At 37.1% G+C, this 25028-nt stretch overlaps 1 protein-coding gene across 3 annotated transcripts in view; it reads right to left on the bottom strand.

Moving 5' to 3' along the window:
- Window positions 1-25028, bottom strand: part of ADGB (androglobin) — a 161521-nt gene that overhangs the window by 59531 nt on the left and 76962 nt on the right. For all 3 annotated transcript variants that reach the window (XM_072827003.1, XM_072826994.1, XM_072826985.1), the window contains exons 14-22: window positions 20877-20910; window positions 19820-20003; window positions 18995-19058; window positions 16812-16914; window positions 13869-14010; window positions 10950-11064; window positions 7271-7438; window positions 2102-2237; window positions 1343-1480 (exon numbers count right to left, since the gene is read on the bottom strand). In XM_072827003.1, coding sequence (XP_072683104.1) covers window positions 1343-1480; window positions 2102-2237; window positions 7271-7438; window positions 10950-11064; window positions 13869-14010; window positions 16812-16914; window positions 18995-19058; window positions 19820-20003; window positions 20877-20910 — 1084 coding nt within the window. The remainder of the gene's footprint in view (window positions 1-1342; window positions 1481-2101; window positions 2238-7270; window positions 7439-10949; window positions 11065-13868; window positions 14011-16811; window positions 16915-18994; window positions 19059-19819; window positions 20004-20876; window positions 20911-25028) is intronic.

Below are 25028 nucleotides of genomic sequence, written 5' to 3'. Positions count from 1 at the left end.
TCCCATAATCCATGTTGGTTTAGGAGTAGATGATTTGGTAAGAAAAATACAAATCCATAGTAAGTGGCTCAAATTTAATATGCCAGAAACTAATTTTTCCCTACTTACTCTATTTCAATTTCTTCATAGTACTTACCAGTATCTGAAATTGATATCTCAAAATATTTACTTGTCTATCATATGCCTAGCATCCTAGAACACAAGATTCATCAAAGCAGAAACTCTGTCAGTTTAACTGACTTCAATAAAGTCAGAATTTAGAACAATGCTGTGCACACAAGTTATTCAATAAATATGCGCTGAGTGAAAGAAATGCAAATACTATTAAAAACATTATTAAGTTATTCAAGTTTTTGTTTCTAAAAAAATCATTGTTTAAATATAATTTTTACAGCATATGTGGACAACAAAAAGTATATTTTAATATATATTCAATTTGATAAATCTATATTTACTTTTTCTAATAGAATAATATCAAAATCAAGCAACAGTAAATTTTTCTATCACACAACTATCCAATGCAGTTTACTTATTTTATATTTGTGTGTCTAGAGTTTTCACTGCTGAGACAAACATTTTGATCATTCTCATTAACTACTTCAAAAAGAGACACTTAACAACAAAATTCAAAGAATTTTGAAAAATTCCAACAGAATTCAAAGAATTTTATTGGAAATAAGACTTTCCTTATGAAACAAAACTTGCAGAATGAAAATGATTATAATTTTTGCTTCTGCAGTGTTTAATTTGAAGCTGATAAAAACAAAAACTTTTTCACAAAAATAGTTTTATATATGAAAATAATTTGAGAAAATGCACTCATAATTTGACTTCATAGATAGAATAGCTTTCAAATGCATTCTGTGCTTTCTAAATATATGACACATGGACACATGAAAGCTTCTTTCATTCAACTCATTCATTCTTTTACTCATTCCTTCATTTCTTTCTTTGAAAAATGGTCTAGAGATGCAAAAATATCCATGACTTAGCTAAAGCTGACTGCTGTAGCATTCTACTAGACATTGGAGATACATAGAGGGAAACATTGGTTCCCTGTTTTTAAAGACTCATGATAGATTGGGAAAACATAGCTGATCATTCACTGATTCATTATTTCTTCAGCACAAATTTGTTGTGTGCTTACTCTGCCAAGCATTCTGGGAACAGAGAGTGAGTGTGCTGACACTCATTCTGACCTCAAGGAATTTCAATATTTATAGAATTAAAAAGAATTAGCCAAATAATAAAGTAAAATAATTCCAAAATGCTTTTCTTTAGCACACAAATATTCACCCTTACATACACAAGGTTCATCTTATAAATGATTGGAAAATGATACCTGGTATTCTAGCTCTCATAAGCAATCTGACATAAGTCCCTCTCCACATGGCTTGAATTTTAATTGCAGCTGCTACCTCCTCAGGAAAATATTCTTTATCACTTACTGGTAGACAATATTTAACATCCACCCATTCCGCTGGAAAGAAAAAAACAAAGCTTGGAACTGAAAGTTAAGTTAAAGTATTTAATCCTTTCCCCAGCTTTCAATGCCTTTAACTTCTGAAGTCCCCTGACATATAAAGTGCCACTATGACAGATTTATCTTTATATTTAATATTGTGCTCTGCAAGTGGTCCTTTTTTGGAATTTAAATATTCTGGAGAAAGGAAACACTACATATTGACACCTGAGTGAGCTACTATTAATTCTTCTGTGAGAGTAGTAAAGGGTTTCCTTCAAAATTGAAAGAAGTTGTTAAAACTGCATGAATAGAGCTTATGGAGAGGAATAAAGGGGAGTTACATGGATCTGAAGATCTTCCCAGAATTTCTCAAATCATACATAAGTGTTAGTGACTTTCATAGTCTTTCAGGGCAAAAACAAATAAAACAGGGATATTCTGGGCTTCCCTAGAAATATGTGAACTTGGGGACACCAGGCAGATCCTTGGAGCCTGTGGGCTTTCCAGAGCACAGCTTGAATTCTCCACCTGTTGGTATAGTCCAAGACTACCTACTCCACAAAAACTTTGAGCTTGCTTATCTTACATAAGGCTAGAAAGTCCTTTGTTGAACAAATATCTAAAATTATTCAGTACCTAAAGAAGCCTCTTCTAAGGAAGAATTGAGCAACTCCAAATCCAAAACCAGAGCACGAAATGCAAATTTAAAGTTGGGAGGAGGTTTTGTTATTTGAACTTTTTTCAATAAGCGCCATAAAGAAATGTGAAAAACCTGAAAAAGATAAAATACATTTTTTATTTTTTTATTCATAGAGATGCAGAGAGAGAGAGAGAGAGAGAGGCAGAGACACAGGCAGAGGGAGAAGCAGGCTCCATGTAGAGAGCCTGATGTGGGACTCGATCCAGGGTCTCCAGATCACGCCCGGGGCTTCAGGCGGCGCTAAACCGCTGCGCCACCGGGGCTGCCCAACGTTAGTACATTTTTTAAACCAAGAAAACAACATTACCTGACCAGAGAAGCTCTAAAGACCTTTAGATACTCTAAAAATAAAAATGCATATTTCTCAGATGCATGATATAACAGAAGACCTCAAAGTCTCACTCACCCAGCAGGAGACCAGAATTATTTCTCATCTTCCTATTTCTAAATTAATAAAAGTTAACCACTACAACAATGTTTATAATATATGCTCAATCAGAATATAACTGGTTGAAGAGATAGAGTGAGATGAAAAATATGGCTTTATGCTAACGCAAGTTAAATTCTTTATTTCATTGGTTCTAAAATGCCATCCACCATAAAACACACTATTGTCTCATGTGTTACCAAAAAGAAAATACACTATTTATACTTTTTTATCACTTTCTTATTTTCATCTATGAGTATTTACTTCCCACTGAAAAAGCTCTTTGGGGTTTATTTAGACAGAGCTTTTTCATCATACAACACACTTAAACATACATGAAAAAATAAAATAAGCTACATAAGCTGGTTAAGTATTCTGAAAACATTCATATTCAAACTCTTACTCTTGCAAATCACTTTCTGAAAAGACTTAATATCTGTATTTTCCTATATAATTTTGTCATTTGTGTTGTCAAGCTTTGAAGATGCTTCATGGCCTGAAGTGTGCTCTTTCATCCCTGGGGTGCTGCTCAAGCCACCACCCCTATTCAGTAGGTGCTGGTGCTGGCTCATTCCTGATCCTACCAAAGAGGACACATGGAAGGTTCTTAGATTAGAACCAGAACACATATTCCTTATTCCAAGTTTTTTCATGGTTTTTATCTTGAAACACTGAGGGATTCCATTTATCCAGTCATACCACTAAAATAATGACCAAGTCTCAGCACATTGCTGCTATCTTACTTTTGGTTATTTATTTGTCCAAAGGGAGTAATGTGCTTGGTGGATGATGTAAGGTGCCAGGGGCATCACTTAAGGTGATTTTTAACCAGCTACTTGCTCTTCTTCTCTCTGTCCCTGTGCCCTGGGGGGGATAGGGTGGTGTCAGCCCAGTGTAGGGAAAATCCCCGTCCTTTCATGTTTGAGAGGCTCTATAATGTCATTTAATTCTCTCCCACAAAGACGAGGCATTTGTCAAACTATATACATATTTCTTTTGAAGCAGTGACAATACGAACCCTATGAACAAGTCCATGTGTGTGCAGAGAATCCTGAAGGCCACCTGGCCAACAATGATTGTAAAGAATCACCAATTAAAAGACACACTCTGACTTCCTTCTGATGTTAAAGTGTGAAAACAAATGTGCATCCTAGAATGGTGAAATCCAGTGCCCTTCAAAGGCATATGACCATTGTACTTTCTGCTTAGTGCACATCTTCTGACTATTCCTCACCCCTCCCCATATGTTTAGACAGGGATCTAATCTCATAATCTGTATTTGTAACTGCCCCATTAGCTAACAATGGTGAGTAAAACTGCAAGCAACCACCTAACCCAAGCTGAGCAAATCATTACTTTGGTTGAATAACTTGAAATCAGGATCAAGAATTTCTAAGCTGGCCTCATATGGGAAATTGATATAAGTCAGGAGTCAGTTTTTCCATGATATGAACTTAGGAGTCTATAAGGAGAAAAAGAAAATGAAGAAGATAAGTTCTAAGAGCTGTTTATCCCCTCTTTGAAGTTCCTCACTGAGTCGTTCCTATCTTTAGGTGTCAAGATTTCCCTATATCCTTACAATAAATTAACACATCCAGCTCCTTGTTATGACTTTAATCAGTTAGATGTGTTTTGTGACATGTTAGTAAAATGTTTCAACATCTAAGATAAAAATAAGAAAAATATATGATTACGTTAATTTTCCTACTCTGTGTTACATTTAAGTGCTCAGAGTCCTTGATCATGTTGATGTTACATCACTCTGGGTTACATGTGACTGTTGATGACAGCAGTGAACTCAGACCTGTGAGCAGAAAGGGGCCATTACTCTGACTTCCTGATTAACACACATGCATGCTAGAGAGTGGGTATTAATCCCTGCAACAGATGCATGGATTCACCACATCAGTGGAGATTTTAGGGATCCAGAGGACTAGGCATGCTGGGATATCCTCTCAAATGTAAAACATAAGACACTGCAACTAAAAAAAGATACCAATACTTAATAGTCTTCCCCGGAGTTGGTGATAGTATATTCTGCTTTGGGGAATATTATTCTAATGCACTTATTGAGTGACTTAGAAGGCCATCAGCTTTAAGTGGGATCCAAAGCAAGAGAAAGATCTGTAAGAGATTTGAGCATCCCAGGAAACAAAAAAAGATCACCTGGTCCAATTCTGTTGTAAACATGCTAATGAAAGAGCTCCAAGAAAACACACTAATGTTATTTTCTAGTGAAAGAATCCTTATCTATGGGATATTTATAGTATGCTGCACTAGATCCATCTGGATTTATGACAAATTTGGAATCTATCAATGTATGGGATGTAGCTCTGAAGAAATGTCACATAACTATGTAATATAAAAGTATAGGGCAGCCCAGGTGGCTCAGCGGTTTAGTGCCTGCCTTCAGCTCAGGGTGTGATCCTGGAGACCTGGGATCAAGTCCCACATCAGGCTCCTACATGGAGCCTGCTTCTCCCTCTGCCTGTGTCTCTGCCTCTCTCTCTCTCTCTCTCTCTCTGTGTGTCTCTCATGAATAAATAAATAAAATCTTTTTTAAAAAGTATAAAAATATTTAAAAATATAAAAGTATTTCACGGCCAAAATAGCTCCTTTTTATGCAATGCACAAAGGTACCTTACATATTAGATCTGGCCTAGGGACAACAGACTCATGCATAAGTAAACAGGGTGGCAAGGACAGGAATTATGAAGGGTTCCAATAGTTTGGGCTCTTTCACCCAGGCTTAGCTGTCAGTAGCAGAAACTTTAATATGATATCATCCTCTGGGGATTCCAGTCAGCCACTTGGTGGCAAGTTTATGTTGGTGGGCTTCTTTCAAGGAGGGGTAGTGATTTGTCCTCACTAGCATTGACACATACCTCAAGTACAAGTTTGCTTTCTCTTTCCTTGATGCCTCTGCCAGCATCATTATCCAAGGGGTTACAGAAAATCTGATTTACAAACATCATATTCAGCCTAACACTCCCTTGGACCAAGGGTCGCATTATACAGAAAAGACTTAACCACTGGAGAATGTCTGGGATTCAATGGTCCTAATATATACCATAGACACAATTGATAAAGGGGCACCTGGGTGGTTCAGTCAGTTAAGTATTTGCCTTTGGATCATGTCATGATCCCAGGGTCCTAGATTGAGCCTCCATCAGACTCCCTGCTCAGTGGGGAATCTACTTCTCCCTCTGCCCCTTCCCATGCTTGTGCTTGTCCTTTCTCTCTCTCCCTCTCTCTCTCTCTCTCTCTCTCTTAAATAAGTAAATAAAATCTTTTTTTAAAAAAGGAGGGGGGGTGATGCATGGGTAGCTTAGTGGTGAGTGTCTGCCTTCAGTTCAGGACATGATCCTGCATCCAGGGATCAAGTCCCACATCAGGCTCCCTGCATGGAGCCTGCTTCTCCCTCTGCCTGGGTCTCTGCCTCTCTCTGTGTGTGTCTCTCATGAATAAATAAATAAAATATTTTTTAAAAACTTAAAAAAATAATTGCTAGAATTCCTGGTAAATTGGAATGGCATATAAAATCCTCATTTAAGAGGCCAACCTGAAGATGACACCTGACAGAACTGACACAGTATCTTCTGGGGCACAGTATATATGAACAGAACCAGAAACCAACATGCAGTGTTGTATCTGTAAAAGCTAAGTCATACAGGCCTAGGATTCAAAAATTGGAAGTAGGATGGATATCTCTCACCATTATTTCCAGTGGTCCATTTGCAATAATCAGTGTTCTCTGTCCCAAAAGGTAGTTTGCTAAATTGGAGGACCTAATTCCTGGGGATGGATGTCAAGGAATGTTTCCATCTGGGAACACAGTATGATTTACAGTAAACCTAAGTTATGATATATCCCTGGTTGCTTTGAGCTCCTCATTCTGGTATACAAATAGGAAAAAAAAAGAAACTAATATAATTGGTGTGGGGGGAGAATTTACCCTGATTGTCATGAGGTACTAGGGTTTCTGCTGCATGATGGGACAGGAAGAATCATGCCTGAATTTGCTGAGACACTTCCTGGTGCTTCAGCAGTGAATGATTAATCATGGCCTAGAAAGAGTAAGGCAATCAAGGTGTTGTGCTCATCAGGATTGAAGGTTTAGGTCACCCACCAGGCAACAAGAACAGCTGAAGCTTTGGTTGGAAGAAGGGGAAATCTAAAATGGCTGGTAGAGGAGAGAGATGTTGAATACCAGCTATGGCCTGAGGGCCAGCTGTAGCAGTGGAGACCAGAGCCTTCTTGTCATATGATGATTTAATTATTTGCTTATTTTTAGAGCTTGTGAACACCATCTTAAGCTATCTAGAGCCTCACCTTGAAGAATGGATAACAGAGTTCACTTAAGGGAGGCAATCAGATTGGTTGAAGAATAAATCATGGCAGGTATTTCTTGTAGATTACTCATGCTCTAGGTGAGCAGATACAAATTTCAAAAGCAAGGCTTAGTTCTCTCTATGGAAAATAAAGGAAGAGACACTTTATCTCCCCTTTTCTTAGATATCACTTTAGAAAACTTGCAATTCAAGTTCTTTCTCCTTCTCTTTGAAGTGTATGTAAGTCTTTTTAATGGTTAAATTTTGGGGATTACCTAATATAAGATATATATTTTTTTCAAACAGAAATTATCCTTCTAGGAACATCATAACTTGAACATGCTTACCCTGAAGTGCTGTGCAGTTAGTTCTTTATTCTGGAGGGGTATAGGGTAGTGAGCTGTTTGTAAATCCTTCAGAGCCACAGACAGTTTACCCTTATCTCTGAAGTTAACAATCACATTTCCAACAGCTTTCAAAATTGTTAAAGACTGCTCTGTAAATCGGTAGCTCTCCTGTGAAGACAAAACATAGCAGCCAGATTCACTTTTTTAAAAATTTAAGTCTAATTAAGCTGACAAAAATTTAATTTCTGTTAATATATTAAACTTCTATATAGTTGATTCAATAGTTCTTTATGAAGTGTTTGCTTGATCAAGGCATTTTGCTAGGGGCTGTGATCTCAACAATATAAAACAAGGGATATGATTCCTGCTGCAGTGGAAACACATGGGAAGAACACCTAGTTCACATTGGGAGCCAGGGGAAATTCCTCTACAGTATTAATACCCAGACTTAGTTCTGAAGGGTGTCTAGGAATTAGTTTGACAAAAGTTAGTAGGAGTGGAGAGCTGATAGTGAAGAGTTCAGGGAGACAATGATAAAGATTACAAAGACAAGAAAGTGAACTGGCTCCCTCCTGCTTCTGGGACTGCTATTGACTCTGAGGAAACAATAAAAGCAAAAAAGGAGACAGGGATACCGAAAACAGTATGGAAGTTCCTCAAAAAATATAAAACAGAGGGCAGCCCGGGTGGCTCAGAGGTTTAGCTCTGCCTTCAAGCCCAGGGCATGATCCTAGAGACCCGGGATCGAGTCCCATGTCGGGCTCCCTGCATGGAGCCTGCTTCTCCCTCTGCCTGTGTCTCTGCTTCTCTCTCTCTCTGTGAATAAATAAATAAAAATCTTTAAAAATAAAAAACAGAGCTATCATCTAATCTAGCAATCTTACTTTTGGGTATATAGCCAAAGGAAATGAAAATAGGACATTAGAGATAGCTGTACCCCCATATTCATTGCAGGATTATACTCATTTGCCAGGACAGGGGAACAACCTAAGTATCCACCAGTGGATGAATGGATAAAGAAGTTGTAGTGTGTATGTATGTATGTGTGTATATATTGAATATATACATATATATACATAATGTGTATATATATATATATATATATATATACATGCATACATACACACAAAATGGAATATTATTTAACCATGAGAAGAAAGGAAGTCCTACCATTTGTTACAATATAGATGGATGGACTTTGAAGGCATTAAGTAAAATAAACCATACAGAGAAAAACAAGTATTGCATGATATCATTTATATGTGGAATATTTAAAAACAAACACATAAACAAACTCAAAAACAAGTAGAATGGTTGTCAGGGACTTGGGCGTGGGAAAAATAAGGAAAGGTTAGTGAGAAGATATACACCTTCAACAATAAGATGAATAAGGTCTGAAGATCTAAATGTAAACCATAGTGACTATAGTTGATAGCACTGTATTATACAATACAGTTAAGGGAATAGAACTCAAATGTTACCAAAAAAACGCTGTCACCAAGAAAAAAAAAAGGTAAGTATGTGAGGTGATAGTTATGTTAATTATTAATAACTAGATGGTAGGGATCCTTTTACAATGTTTATGTATATCAAATCACTACAATGTCCAGTTTATATAACTTAAAATTTAATTTGCCTACTTTACCTCAATAAAACTGGTGAAAAAAAAGAAATTGGATATCAAATTGCAAATCTGTAGGTCAAAACCAAAAAGAGAGTCAGTGGGGGGTGGTGGGGAGAAAGAGAGAGAAAGGGAGAAAAAGAACCCTGAGGAATTTGTAGGTTATTTTGGTTGGTGTGTGGTAGGTAATTAATGGATAGAGGAGTGGCTGCCCAGAGCAGAGGGTGCTTTGAGACAGCATTTAAGAGGGTGAAGTTGGAACAAAACTTTGTAAAACTGTTTTTGCTCCTTTCCTAGGGAGCACTATGGCGTCATCATTGCTCCTTGGTTCCCTGCAGAAATTTTGAGGAATGGCCCAGCAGCTATGTGTAAATAGTACAGATTCCCTGCTGGGGTGAGCTAATGAAGACAGATGCAACTGACTTGTCCCCTTAATGCATTTACCATTCTATGACCTTCTTCTCAACCTCCCAAAGCCTAGAAAAAGCCTCTCTCAATGGTGTTTCTCTCTGAGGTGAAACCATGACCAGAAAAGTTGTCTGGTCAAGCAGCAACTCTGAAAGTGATCACGTACAGCTCTGAGGAGCTTGAGTCTCTCTGCTCTTGGACTAGTTTTTCTCCTCTTGCTTCTTCATTAGGACTGAAGAATAATAGGGTCTGACTTTCAGCCTCAAGGATTTTTTTTTTCAAGATTTTATTTATTTATTCTTGAAAGAGAGAGAGAGGCAGAGACATAGGCAGAGTGAAAAGTAGGCTCCCTGCAGGGAGCCCCATGCAAAACTCAATCCCAAAACCCTGGGATTACGACCTGAGCCAAAGGCAGACTCTCAACCACTGAGTTACCCCTGCACCCCAGCCTCAATCATTTTTACAAGATGGAGGAATTGATAACCCCAGGGAAAGATGAGTTCACAGACCAAAGTAAGTAGACACCTATGAAGTCAAATCACCTAAAGAAAGAAGCAAACTGGATAATCCATACTACCTAAAGCAGAATTTTTTTTTAAAGAAAATGAAGAAAAGATAAAACAAGAATTTAAAATAATCAGGATAAATATAATTAAGGGAATAAGAGACATGTACTTATAAGGTGGGCTTACTGATCTTCCTTCTATTGAGCAGGAGGGAGAGGACTGGTGAGAAACAGCACAGCAGAGAGGAGGCAGTCATGGGGAATCCTGCACAACCACTGTCTGAAGAGGCAAGAATCCATGACTGAGCATTTCTGGGCCACAGCAACATTAGCAAAGAGAGCTGTTCCTGAGCCATCTTGTTGCTATATTAACCCAGAGATTTACTGACTGGCTAAGAGGATCCTGCCTTATTAATATGAGGCTGTGCTACATGGAGATGGGTTTGGAGGAGGCTGTAAAACTGAACTGTGTAGTGGGAATGCCCCATGCAAACTGGCCTCCAAAAAGGCAGAGGCCCACATATCTAAAGAAGATGTCTTGTGGATGACATCTAAAACCAAGACAGGGCCTCAGGGGAGATGCTGGGACTATTTACCTTGCTTCTTCCTTCAGACTCTGTCAGAACAGAGGAGCAAGAGACACTAAGAAGAGGCCAAGAGAAGAGGAGATAAACAAGAATGACAGAATTTTCCATGGATCCTCTTTCCCCGAATCCCAAACACTCCAAATTCCTTAGGACAAGAAAGGGGTAAAAGGACCATATGATACCACATTTTAAACTGTAATGAAAAGGACTGTACTGATCCTCTATTCCTAAAGACCAATATGCTAGGAGACTTAACTGAGATTCTAACAGATGTGAAAGGGGATTTCACAGAGCAGAGGCAGTTGTTGGAGAAAACTAAATTTATTTTATTTGTATCCCTGCAGAGTTTAACTTATTTATTGTATATGTCAGTTGGGGGAATTTCTTATAGAATACTTATAGAATTTCTTATAGAAAACTTATTAGTTTTAAAAAGTAAAAACATGGACAAGTTGAATAAAAAACAGGAATATGACTTAGATCAAAATCTGAAAATAAAAAAAATCTTTGAAAATAAGGCACATATAAAAAAAGAATCACAGTTGCTTGCATACTTACTGGCTCAAAGTTGGGTAGTACAACATCTTCATCTCCAATGACAAAAGTCACCATGCTGCAGAGGTGTATGGAATGCCCTATGGGGGAGTATGCAGTGAAAAGCAGCATATGTCTCCTAAAGACAATGGAAAATATATGAGGACCAATGGGCACCTTTGTTGTAGTCCTTGCCTCTATTAGTTGTTTGGTGACAATTTATGCTCAAATGAAGTCAAAGGTTAGTGAGAGTTGAATTCTTTAACACAGACAGGATAAAGACCTTTGAATTAGCACTCTGAAAGAATCATCAGAGATCATGGAATATTATTGTATTACTTATATAGGACATAAAATGGTTACACTGAATGACAAACTTACACATGATGGAGGTATCTTCCCATACACTGCAGTCACATTGCAGGAGACTAAGTCCCGATTTTTCCCTACAACAATAATTCATGGTGCTACAGGGCTTTATAGATTTCAGAGTCATTTCATAGTCATTTCCTCACAAATGCATAATTTTATGTATGTTGTTTGTGTCTCTTCTATCAGGTTGTGGTATCATTTAGAGCAGGGACATTCATTTCCCCTCAGTTACATAGCACTTAGCATATGTTCAAAACAAAACATTCATGCTGATAGGTTAGATACTGTGGGGAAACACGTAGATAGAAAGATATATATATATATCTTTATTATTCCCTGTTCTTGGTTGTCTTGATGGAGGGGTACTCAAAATAATGACTTCTGGGATAATCTCTCTATGCCAAGGAAGGTGGCCCTCAGCTCGGCTGGGCCTGGGCGACCCCCTCTGGCGCTGCCACCTTCTGAGATGGGCCCACCCCAGGTGGTGGGTGTGGGGATGGGGGGGGCGAAGGGGCGTGGTGGAGGTGCAGCATCGCCGGCTGCTCCCCCAAATGCTGCTTGCAGCACCCTTCACCCTCTAATAGCCATACTTAGCCTCAGCCGGAGCCTGGCCTTTAACTTATAAAGTGCAACCTCGTGCTCCACCCTTAGCTCCGGGAACTCTCCATGGACCTTATTTTTATACAAGATTAATAAAGATGTTTGCAAAAGAAAAAAAAAAATAGGGCCTTATTTTTTTTTTTTTAAGTGAGAATCTTTATTTTGACAAATAAGTGCAGTATAAAATATTCGGCCTGAAAAGTAAAAAAACAAAAAAGAAAAAAAGTAAAAATAAATATGTTTACAAATTATTGTAGAAAGAATACAAAAGGGTTAAAATTCTCAATGAGGAAAAACCAAAATGTGTCCAGTTGTATAAAGGCTCTTCCCGTATAAGAAATGGGGATAAAGCTGAAGACCCAGTTTGGTTTCGCTGCTGAAAAATGTACAAAATAACTTAGAAAAACCAGTCGAGGGATCCCTGGGTGGCGCAGCGGTTTGGCACCTGCCTTTGGCCCAGGGCGCGATCCTGGAGACCCGGGATCGAATCCCACGTCGGGCTCCCGGTGCATGGAGCCTGCTTCTCCCTCTGCCTGTGTCTCTGCCTCTCTCTCTCTATCTGTGTGTGACTATCATAAATAAATAAAAATTAAAAAAAAAAAAAAAAAGAAAAACCAGTCGAGGTCAAACGTTGTGAGCCTACTACTAGTACCTGCCTACATTTGATGTCAGCAAAATTGATAACCACAGTGCAAGGCAGAGCAGGCAGTAGGACAACCAGGAGTTCTCCATCCAGGTATCTATTCTATGTCAACGTTCAAGTAAAAGCTGAAGAAAAGCCCTTAGTGAAGTCTGAGCTCTGCATTTGGCTGACCGGATTTCCTCCATTGTGGTGCTCAAAATACTTTATTAGGCCAGCAAAAACACGGAAGAGCCTGGAACAGCTGCCTTTAACAAATTCCTGCTGCCTCTTCCCAACCTTCATGGGTTGGGCCCAGCACCAACCAGCCGTCTTATCAGAAGCTTGAGGTCTGTGTGATGCAGCAGTGTTGGCTGCGCCTGGAAAACCCTATCTGGCCCTATCTCTCTAGGGTAGATGTGAGAAATATTTTTTTTTTGATGTGAGAAATATTGAAGAAGTTCTAAGATTTAATGTTTTCTAGGAATACTGGATGCTTGCCACACATTATTTCAGCCTTTGATTTTGCTGTGGGCTTTGCTTTTTCTTTAAGAGCCATAGCTTTTCATTGATTACATAGGAATAACATGATTGGTCTTGGGAAATCCAGCAAAAATATTTATTTCATCTGAAACAGGAGGTACTATTTTGAATTTTATTTATTAAAATCAAAAAACCTTTTTGATTATGCATATTTTCTTTAAAATGAAAAACATGATCTGCTTAGCCAAGTTAATCTTAATTAAAAATAAATCTACAGGTAAGATTAAAAACAAACCACAGGTTAAAAAAATAGAAACCATAGGGAAAAAAATGCTATGTTTCTCCATTTGTTTTTAAATATCATAGTGCTTCTTGCCAAGGAATATAAGATTTACAAGAAAACAAAAAGATTGTTTAATACATTAATTTTAGGCAATGCTGATTTATTTTATTTTATTTTTTAAAGATTTTATTTATTTATTCATGAAAGACATAGAGAGAGAGGCATGCAGGGAGCCTGACGTGGGACTCGATCCCGGGACTCCAGGATCACGCCCTGGGCGTAAGGCAGACGCTAAACCACTGAGCCACCCAGGGATTCCCGGCACTGCTGATTTAAACCATATTCTTTCATAAGAAATTATCGAACTTTGACAATTCTGAATCTCCCGAAAGAAGATTCACTGAACAGCATTTCTTCAATGTATTTGTTCATAGAATTATTTTTCTGAAGAATCTTAATAACAGATCTGTTTCTTACAAAATCACTTTAGGAGACAATATCTTAAATCCCATATTGTATGTAGTAGCCAATGGTTTACAAGGCTTCAAAAAATTCTTCATATGGGAAAAATAAAGTCACTCCGTACCCAACAGGCAGGCGAACCACTGTAGCCTTGGTAGCATATGTATGAATCTTCCTAACAAGTTCCCGTGGTTTCAGAGATTTCCAAGAAACTGATTCAGCTGTAAGCAATCCAGGCTCTATGTGGGGGCTGTCTTTTGTTAAAGCTAGGAAGAGGGAAAAATGTTAAAATTTAACTTTGAAAGTTTAGCTGGCCTTCACAACATTTTAGTAATGATAATAATAATATCAGGAATTAGATGTTTTCTGAAAATACTCGTAAAACCTGGAGAAAATACTCTGGGTAAATAATTATTGGGAATAATACTGAAGTGAGACTCAAGTCTTCCTCTCTGTCCTATTTTCCTCCTCAGAATAATCCGTCACATAAAGAAACAAGGAACAGAAGAGTTAGTAAGAGGACAGACAAGACTGTCTCATAGGAGTAACCCATCACTTTAATCATCTGAGCACAAATCACAATGCCCCTAGAGATGCAGTTTTAAGGAAGAAAAGCACCACACATGGGATAATAGATTTTCCTAAGATAGTGACAAAGCAATGTGGAAATATCCCATTGTTTAATCTACGTTTTTACTTTTAACTCTCAGCTCTATGTGTAGAAATAGCAAATAATGAACAAAAATTTAATTTTAACATTATATGTTCCTCTTAAAATGAATAAAGAACATAGACTATTCTTCATCAGTAGCTAAGACCAAAACACTTTTTAAATTAAAAAAAAAATTGAGACAAAACCGACACGTTATTGTATTAATTTTAGGTGTACCATATAATGATTTGGTATTTGCATATATTTTAAAATGATTACCACGAAAATTTAGTTAACACCCATTACTACACACAATTACAATTTTTTTCTTTTAATGAGAATCTTTAAGATTTACTCTCTTAGCCACTTTCAAATATACAATACAGTGTCATTAACTATAGTGACTCTGGTGTACATTACAGCTTCAGGAATTATTTTACCTTATATTTTTACCCTACTTCCAGATAACACTCAAGCTGAGGATATAAGGGCACAACATTTAGTTAACACCCATTACTACACACAATTACAATTTTTTTCTTTTAATGAGAATCTTTAAGATTTACTCTCTTAGCCACTTTCAAATATACAATACAGTGTCATTAACTATAGTGTTTTAGGACATGCTGTGGCTTAGGAGTTATTAGTATATATACTAAGCTTACACTATTAAGTTTGGCAAGTTTACTCAACAAATATTTATTGTCTACTACTATACACTAGATACCATTCAAAACATTGGCTATAACTGGGTGGAAAATCATAGTCCCTGTGATCAAAGTTGGTAGTACGTTTAATAGTAAGCATTCAGCAAATATTTATGGTACCTCCACAGTGCCAGGTAATATAAATTTGAATTATAGATAATTGGATTTTGCTGTTTACGCTTTGCTTTTTCTATAAGAGCCATAGCTTTTCTTTGATCACATAGGATAAACATGATTGATCTTGGGAAATCCAGTAAAAATATTTATTTCATCTAAAATAGGAGGTAATATTTTGAATTTTATTTACCAAAAATAAAGAAAACTTTTCAATTATGCATATTTTTAAAGATTTTATTTATTTAGTCATGAGAGACACAGAGAGAGAGAGAGGCAGAGACACAGGCAGAGGGAGAAGCAGGCTCCATGCAGGAAGCCCGATGTGGGACTTGATCCCGGGTCTTCAGGATCACACCCTGGGATGAAGGTGGCCTAAGCTGCTGAGTCACCCGGGCTGCCCCATATTTTCTTTAAAATGGATAATGTGATCTGTTTAGCCAAGTTTATCTTAATTAAAAATAAAACTACAGGTAAGATTGAAAACAAACCATAGGTAAAACTATAGACTGATAAGAAAAAAATGTTTCTTGATCTGTTTTTAAATAAACAGATTTGGGATCCCTGGGTGGCGCAGCAGTTTGGCGCCTGCCGTTGGCCCAGGGCACGATCCTGGAGACCCGGGATCGAATCCCACATTGGGCTCCCGGTGCATGGAGCCTGCTTCTCCCTCTGCCTGTGTCTCTGCCTCTCTCTCTCTCTCTCTCTCTCTCTCTCTCTCTGTGACTATCATAAATAAATAAAAATTAAAAAAATTAAAAATAAATAAATAAATAAATAAATAAGTAAATAAATAAATAAACAGATTTAACTTTAACAAAACAGGCCAGAGAATGGTGTTTTATGCATATGTTCAAGGGGCTGGTCTCAGAGAGAAGCAAGAACAGTCCATCCATGAGAGCAAGAGGGAAGGTGACTAGAATTGTGAAGAGCTCCTTATGGGAAGATGAGGTGGGTCATTCCTGATTTTTGTCTATCTGTCCAGTGAAGATAGCAGTAAGGTCATCCCCTGAAAATGCAAGAGGATGAGAGCAACGGTTGGGGAAATCTGGAGGTTTGAGATAGTCATCCATGAGGACAAGAGCGGGCAGTGCATGAACCAGGGAACCATGTGCATGGCCATACTTAGGGGCCCCTTTGAAATGTGTAGCCCTCAGTTGAAAGTGGGGCTAGCTGACAGGATTATTTTTCCTCCAGTTGCATTCAGCTACTCTGATGCACACAGGTAAGGTGTATGTATGCACAGGTAAGAAAGAATGTATGTTTTTCAATAGATTTTAAAAGACCCAAGATGATGACGTATAGAGGTAGAAAGAAACACAGAGAGACTAGTCATGCCAGAGACATAAACACAGGACTGAACAAGGAGAGGCAGAGGTGGCAAGAGGGAGCATCACCAATGATATCTGAGAAGCAAGAGCATCATAGAAGGTGGTATAAGGGTGACTCTTGTAGAGACTTTGGAGAGGAAATAGTTTCCTATCCAGAGCTTTAAAATCTTGTATTTCAAAAAGAAAAAAAAATCTTGTATTTCCCCTAGACTGAATGAAAGTAAGCTGGGCTTAAGACTATAATTTTCTCATATCTCACTTACCTCCAGATTCTCCCCATCGTACCAATGCAGAAAAGGAAACCAGTAGTTCAATAGGTTTTAGACTATCCACAAATAAATAGTAGGATACACGTTCATCTGAGAACTGCAAGAAATCAGGTGAATCATTGAACTTAATATTTAGTCTATCAATGCTGTATTTGCCACTTTAATAATAATACAATACCTCATTTATAGAGGACCTACTGTGCTCTAGACACCACAATAAGTACTTTACAGTTTTAATGATATAAAGAAAATCATGCTGGGTAAATGTTGGCAATAGTCTATGGAAGCTGGGTCTATAGGATCTGTGTGAAACTGACTGCTCTGTCAGAGAGAGTCAAAACTCTTCATGAACAAAGTAAAGGAGTATGCTTGTTCCAGAAATAACAAATGGAGGAGACTGGGCTGATGGCTGAGCAGTGCTCTGAGAATGCAGGTTCCTGATAACTTTGGCAGAGAATGGAAATGTCTAATGGGGTTGTGTTAAGGTATTTTATAGGGCAGTATGTGATATAAACACTTTCTTCCCTTTTTTTACAAGAGTTTCAGAAATATAGCCATTGCACATTTGTTTAAAGATTTTATTTATTTAATCGAGAGAGAGAGAGAGAGAGAGAGAGAGAGAGAGGCACAGGCACAGGCAGAGGGAGAAGCAGGCTCCATGCAGGGAGCCCAACGTGGGACTGGATCCTGGGTCTCCAGTATCACACCCTGGGCTGAAGGCGGCGCTAAACTGCCGAGCCACCGTGGCTGCCCTAGCCATTGCACATTAATGCACCGACTGGATTTTTGTTTTGAAGGTGCAGGAGAGTACTGAGTAAAACCAGAACTACCCTTAAAGGACAGCCACATAAGGGTTACATGAACATGAACTCAATCCATCCTGTATGGGTACTGTTAACATCTATAATCATGGATGAAGAAACTGAAACACAAAGAGAATAAGTAATCTGCGAAAGGTCACAGAGCTTGCAAATAGCAAAGCTGAGACTCAAAAGTAGGTCTGTCTATTGGCCAGCAACAGGGCTGGTCTTTGAAACTATTGTACTTTTATTGTCTCTCAACTGCTTGCTGTTTCAATGACTGATGGCATAGGGTAAGTGTGTTAAATTAATTTCATTGCTATTATACATTAAGAGCTTTCATATCATTTTACACAATATTTAAATAAACAATTAAAATATGATACAAAAACCTCTAGTGATACTGTGAAAAATGCAACCTTGTTATTTAATCAAGTATGACAAGATTGCTAGAAATGCTCCAGACAACATAAATATGTTTTAAATGATTGCTTCCCCCAATATTTTTCAATAGTAAGCATTTGTCATTTATCTTTTTTGTTTCCTTTTAGCTGCCACATGTTGGTTATAAAGATGGTTGTTTCAAGCACTCAAGTATTCACTCTCTAAAATTATGAAGGAAGCTGAGGGTTGCCAGCCCAGTGTGCGTGCCAGAGGAGGAGTTTCTGCACAGAGCTCATCTGCTGCTATTTTTGAGAGTCTGAGAATTTGGGGACAGTATGACCCTGGAGGTCACAGGGAGGTACCCTGGTCTAGTGTCTGCACAGGGCACCTCTGGGTGTCCCCTGCCCCACCTACATACTGAGCACCAATGGAGCAGAAAGGGGTAGAGAGCATAGAAATGTGCTTTTGTCTTAGGAATAGCATGTAATTCAATAGATGCTAATTGAAATCAAATATAATGAATTTATTTGTGCTTCAGTTATTCATAAATCAAACATTTTTAATGTGAATTTATACAATGAAGCTCAGGATTGAACATAATCAGATGAATCACACTTGGAGATATGAGGTAGCAGAATTTTGCTTATTGGCTGTGTAAGGAATTAAGAATTGATTTTGGGGGATCCATGGGTGACACAATGGTTTAGCGCCTGCCTTTGGCCCAGGGCGTGATCCTGGAGACCCGAGATCGAATCCTACGTCGGGCTCCTGGTGCATGGAGCCTGCTTCTCCTTCTGCCTATGTCTCTGCCTCTCTCTCTCTCTCTCTCTGTGTGTGTGACTATCATAAAAAAAAAAAGAATTGATTTTGTTTTGTTTAATATAATTACGAATTTAGAAATGCTTGATAGATTTGAAGGTGTTTTCCACTGGCATGATTTAATAAAAAATTTACATAAAAGAAGGAAAAGAGAAGAGATCATAATATATTTACCTTGAATTCTGTTTTTTGAAAGTTAAAGCAATATGAACTTGGCTTGTGAAAAATATATATGTTCCTGAAAAACATTATTTATAACAGGTTACCATTGTCATATGCAACAGACCAGTACTATATGTTAATAAGTTTCTTAGAATCAAATAATTACAGGCAGAGGTAAAGACAGACGAAAAATTTTAAAAATAGTAACAACCTAGAAGAAAAGTGGTTGCCAAGGGCTGGGAGTGGGGGAAATGGGAAGACACTGGTAAATGGGTGCAAATGTCCAGTTATAAGCTGAATAAGTTCCGAGGATCTAATGGATAGCAGGGTGACTATACTTAATACTGGATTGTATCACTGAAATTTACAGAGAGTAGAACTTACGTGTGTCTGCCTCCACCCTCCAAATTGGTAAATGTGTGAGGTGTTGGATGTGTTAACTCGATAGGGAGAATCTTTCACAATGTATATCATTTCATCACCATGTACATTTTAAATATCTTATAATTTTATTTATAAATTATGTCAGTTAAGCTGGACAAAAAATAATAAAAACTGCATTGAATTAGTTGTCCAAAAGAGACAAACATGATCCCTCTCAGTGAATAAACTATCTTTATTCTGATCAACAAATAAGTGTCTGAGGGTGAGCTGAAACTGGCCTGAGATCTGGCTCTTAATATTCTGTGGACAATCAACTCACCTATTTTTCTAACATTTTTGTTTGATATTAGATCAACACCAGACTAATATTGCTTTAACTTTTTTGAATGATAGCTAAAAATTAATGGTTTACATATCTACTATAACTAATGGACACAAAATATTTATACTTACTGAAAGCATACACAAAAGTCTTCAAAATCCAACCATATTTCTTTAGAAACACTATTATTTATTGTTGCAAACTCCTCCTGTGATTTCTCCTGTGTTGCTGTTGTCTGGCTGACCAAATCTCTTTCCAAACTATATCCTTCACCCTGATGGGCTCTGTCATTCAGCCCAAGTTCCATCAGTTCGTCTGTGCATAGCAGGAAACAAAAATGTCAATTGCACCTATGTTGTTAAATAGGGAGTTCCTGAGATATGGGAAATTATAGAGCAGAGCTTGCATAGTGAAGTCTATTTTTGAATAAAGAAAAAAAAGTTTCCTGAGGCAATCCTTTACATGCAAGCCTCATATATGGGGAGATCCATGCAGAGACACATTTTCATACACTTGGAAGAATTTAATCCTAACTTAAATGGCATAGTGTTCAAAATTTGAAATCGCTCTCACAAATTTGCGTGCCCATTCTTTACAGATTATAAAGTTCTAGCAGAAATTAGCTAGGTTAGGTACTTAACACCTGCTCTAGGCAGACATATTCGTATAAGAGGGAATGGCTCATGCACCAGAAGAAGGTAGAACCTTGGAGAGCTATTGCAATAAATATATTTCAAGAAGCCATTGAACTGCTCCCCACGGTTAGTGATTCTGCATTTTATCTTAGGTTGATCAAATAATGTCATGAAGGTCTTAGAGGCTTCTTGAATTATAATGTTACATGTGCACATGCCACAAAACTCGTTTTTTTGGATTTGAGGATTGGCCAAATCTTTGTTTAGGAACTGGGGAATTGGCAATGGTTTCCATGCTTTGATCATCACATGCATGTATTAAAACACACGAACTGTACTTGTGAGCCCTTAATCAGATCATCTTTTATTTGGACTTTAAGCATGAATTTGACAAGTGAGATTATCTGATTTTTCTAGCCCAGAGTAGATTAAATTTAACACATCAGAGGAGGCCCCTGAGAGCCAAGAGAAGGGAGAGCTAAGAGCTGTCAAGAAGCAGAGGTCCCTTTGTGCTTTGATGTTAATAGAAGTCATGAGAAGATTATTAATTTACCTTTTCCAAGGATAACTTGTGAAAGAATATTACTCTGTGAAGTGAAAGGAACACATTAAGAAACCATTTATAAATTCAGCAAAATATGTTAGCTATCTAAAGCACCAATGTTTTTAAGTCAATACTTTCTTTTAATCATTGAAGAAACAGATTTCTGCAAATGTTACTAAAACATGATAAAGCAGAAATTTGTTTTTAACCTTAAAGTTCAACGATGTGAATTTAATTAAATAATTGGCTGAGGGTTTAAAGTTGTGACATTAAAACATTAGAACATGAGAGTTTATTAAACGATTGAGTCTTAAAAGTTAAACTAAAACAATAGTATCCTTAAGTAGTTATTCTACTTGGTATGAAGCACCCGGCATTGTTATGGACTGAATATAATGAGATTATAATTAGCAAGTAATATACAGAATCTAGAAAGGTGGATTTCAAATTATAAAAATGGTTCTTCCAAATTTTAACAGGGAAATTAAGTTGATTTTGCTTTGTGCAACTCTGCTTTCTCTGGAACACAATTAAAATATGTGTAAAAGTAAAATGTACAAACTCATACAGACAAATGATTGATGATAGCAACAATATTTTGGGTGATGTAAAGGTAGGTGATAACAGAGCAAAGCTAACTGAGAAGCAAGTGAGAAGCAAGCCCATCCATGACTTAGGGTCCCAGAAATAATTAGCAGGCATCTGAGAAGAAGAGAATGATACATGGACCCATATCAAAATATAGGAATGATTAAGGAACAGATAAATCCCTACTTTGCCCTAATCCTTTCTGGTTTAGCATCTAGCCTTCTTCTGCCTAAACAGGACACTAGAAATTGCTTCATGAGGAGAAATTAAATGAGAAATCTCCAGATCTGGGTTCACAGGTACCGTGGGAAACAAAAAAAGCTACTATGCAGAGAGGAGAGGAATTAAGTGAAAGTCCACATGCTAAACTTTGAGACTTTCAGCTCCTCTGTGCTGCTTGGCTTCTGTAACACTGATGGATAAATGTATACCAAACTCTGTGACCCATTCTACCCCAGGAGGGAGATTAGAGGACTCCTAACTGGAGAAACTGACCAAAGCCAGGGAAAAACCTCAAGGAATCTACATTTGGAGCTAATCCTACCCCCAGATGAAGCTCATTTATCCCCAATTATCCTAAATTAATTATCCTGCCAGCTGACAAGCTTATCATTTCTATAAAGCCACTTCCAATCAGCAGCTCTTTAATGCCATGAATTCCTTAGATATATATGTGTAACAAAGTATCACCAGACAATGAAGGATGGAGTCTTAATGAGAGCTCTTAGAAACTAAAAATAGGAAAGTGAAATAAACTCAACAGAAAGTCTGGATGACAAAGTTGACACAAAAGACAAAGATATTAACTCTATAAATATTTTAAAAGAAAACATTGGAGAAAGCTTCATGACTTTGATTTGGCAGTGATTTGTTGGATATGACACTAAACAACAACAACAACAAATGTAAAAATAGATAAATTGGACTACATCAAAATAAAAAAATTCTGTGCATCAAAGGACAAATCTAATACAGTGAAAATGCCACCTACAGCATAGGAGAAAATATTTGTAAATCATGTATCTGATAAAAGGGTAGCATCAACAATAGGAACAACAAAAACCAAATAAACCAATTTAAAAATGTGCAAAGGTCTTAGATATTTATCCAAAGAAGATATACAGGTGACCAACAAGCATATGAAAAGATGCTCAACATCACTAATCATTAGGGACATGAAGATCAAAAGTATAATGAGATATAATTTCATACCCGTTACGATGGCTACTCTTATAAAATAAAAGCAGGAGTTAATGTTGGTGAGGATATGGAGAAATTGGAAGTCTTGTGCAGTTTTAGTGAGAACATAAAATGAAAAACAGCATGGTAGCTCCTGAAAAATTAAAGTACACTTACCATGTGATCCAACAATTCCACATGTGGATATAAACACAACAGAATTGAAAGCAGTATCTCAAGGAGATATTTGTACACCTGTGGTTATAGCAGCATTATTCACCAAACATCCATTGCTGGATGAATGAATAAACAAAATGTGAAGGATAGATAGATACATAGATAGATACATAGATAGAGGAATTTCTTTCCTTTAAGGCTGCATAATATTATGAATATATTATTATGAATATATAATATTCATATATTATATAGTATAATATATTATGCATATTATTCAGCCTTAAAGGAAGAAATTCTGACACACACTTCAATATGGGATGAACTGTGAGAACATTATACTAAGTAAAATAAGTCAGTCACAAAAATACACAAAAATACTGTAGATTCCATTTACATAAAGTACCTAGAGTAGTCAAATTCATAGAGACAACAGTGGGATGGTGATTCTAAGGGACTAAGAAAGGGGGAATAGGCAACTCTTTATTGAGCATAGAGTTTTCATTTTGTAAAATGAAATAAGATCTGGAGATTGGTTGCCTGACAATGTGAATGTAGTTAAAATTGTACTGAGAAGAAGGAATTCTCCAGGAAACAGAATTAAGAAAAATCATCCAAAACTGAAGAAATCCTTCAGGAAAGAGTATTAAGAGAAATTACCAGAACTGAACAACATGAGTTTCCAGGTTGAGTGGGCTCATGGAACACTCAGCAAAGTTAAGATTCATGCCAAGGCCAACCACTGCAAAGTTTATTCCAATGAAAAGAAGGTCCTAAAAATTTTCAAGACAACAAAGTCACATATAAATGATTAAGAATCCCAATGTTATTTGTATTCTCAAGAGCAATGCTTACATGCTGTATATAAATATTGTAGAATGATACCAAGATCAAGATAATTTAAAATTTGAGGTGCCTAAGTAGCTCAGTTGGTTAGGCATCCAACTCTTGATATTGGCTCAGATGGTGAGATTGAGCCCCACATTGGGCTCCACACTGTGCATGGAGCTTGTTTAGGATTCTCTCTCCCTCTCCCTCTGCTCCTCCCCTAACTCTTAAAAAAAAAAAAAAAAAAAGATAATTTACAAACTCATCACCTAACATAGTTAACCTATTCTACTTTGTGTGTGTGTGTGTGTGTGTGGTGATATTCAGTAAAGTTTTAAAAAAGAAGAAAAAAAGGAAAGCAATGCTTGAAGTTAGAACAAGGGGTTAAGGAAGAACTTCAAAATTCTGAAAGAAATGACTTCTGAACTAGAATCTATATCCCACCAAAATATAAATCAGGTGGAAGGTGGATTATAGACTACTACAAGCATATAAATTCTCATTATTTCCATTTTCTACACATCTTTTCTCCAGAAGTTTTGGAAAATACACCTCTTGAAAATTAGGTTATAATCTAGAAGAAGAACATAGTTTTCAGGAAATAAGAAATCCATCAGGGAGAGACAAAAGAAGGTCTCAAGATGACAGATATAAGGTTGCATTCATTTGAACTGGAGCAAGACAGCAAAGGATTCTGGGGTGAAGGGGTTTGTCTCCAGGAACACACTGGCATTTATAGAACACCTAGTGTTTGTGTGTGCCCAGCAGTCTTTAGAGGAAATTATTATTATTATTATTTTTGGTTAGAGGAAATTAATTAGTTTTCTTTCTTTCTTTCTTTCTTTCTTTCTTTCTTTCTTTCTTTCTTTCTCTCTTTCATATTTGGGAAGGTTTACTAATGTTTCATAGAAAAGTAATCAAATGGAAAAATGCAGTAATTAGCTTGTACAAAGGCTGTATAAGAAATGCCATTGTATTTGCCTCCACAGTAATAATCCTTACATAGCTAGAATATTGATTCAACAAATAAATCTGGAAGACAGAAGGAAGTGGAGATTTGCCATGGTGAGTGAGGACAGGAGTGCTAAATCCTCATCTTCTGCAATGGATAATATCTAAATTGACAGATCAAGAAATAAAAGAACCTCATCATTCAGTAAATATGTAATGGTGTCTGCCATATGCTAGGCATATTCGCCAGTGTTGAGAGAAAAACAGTGTGATGATGATAAAATCATCATCTCTGTCTTCATAAGGCCTACTATTTACAAATAGATACATACCAGAAGAAATACAAAAAAATAAAAGTAATTGACTCTCTAGGGGGGAAGACTAAGGCCAATATTGAGGAGGGATAAGACAGATTTATTATTTTTAATAATGTTTTTG

This window comes from Canis lupus, chromosome 1, assembly GCF_048164855.1.
Source record: "Canis lupus baileyi chromosome 1, mCanLup2.hap1, whole genome shotgun sequence".
Classification (NCBI taxonomy): domain Eukaryota; kingdom Metazoa; phylum Chordata; class Mammalia; order Carnivora; family Canidae; genus Canis; species Canis lupus.
The sequence above is the reverse complement of the archived record's forward strand: the minus strand, read 5'-3'. Positions and strand labels throughout refer to the sequence as shown.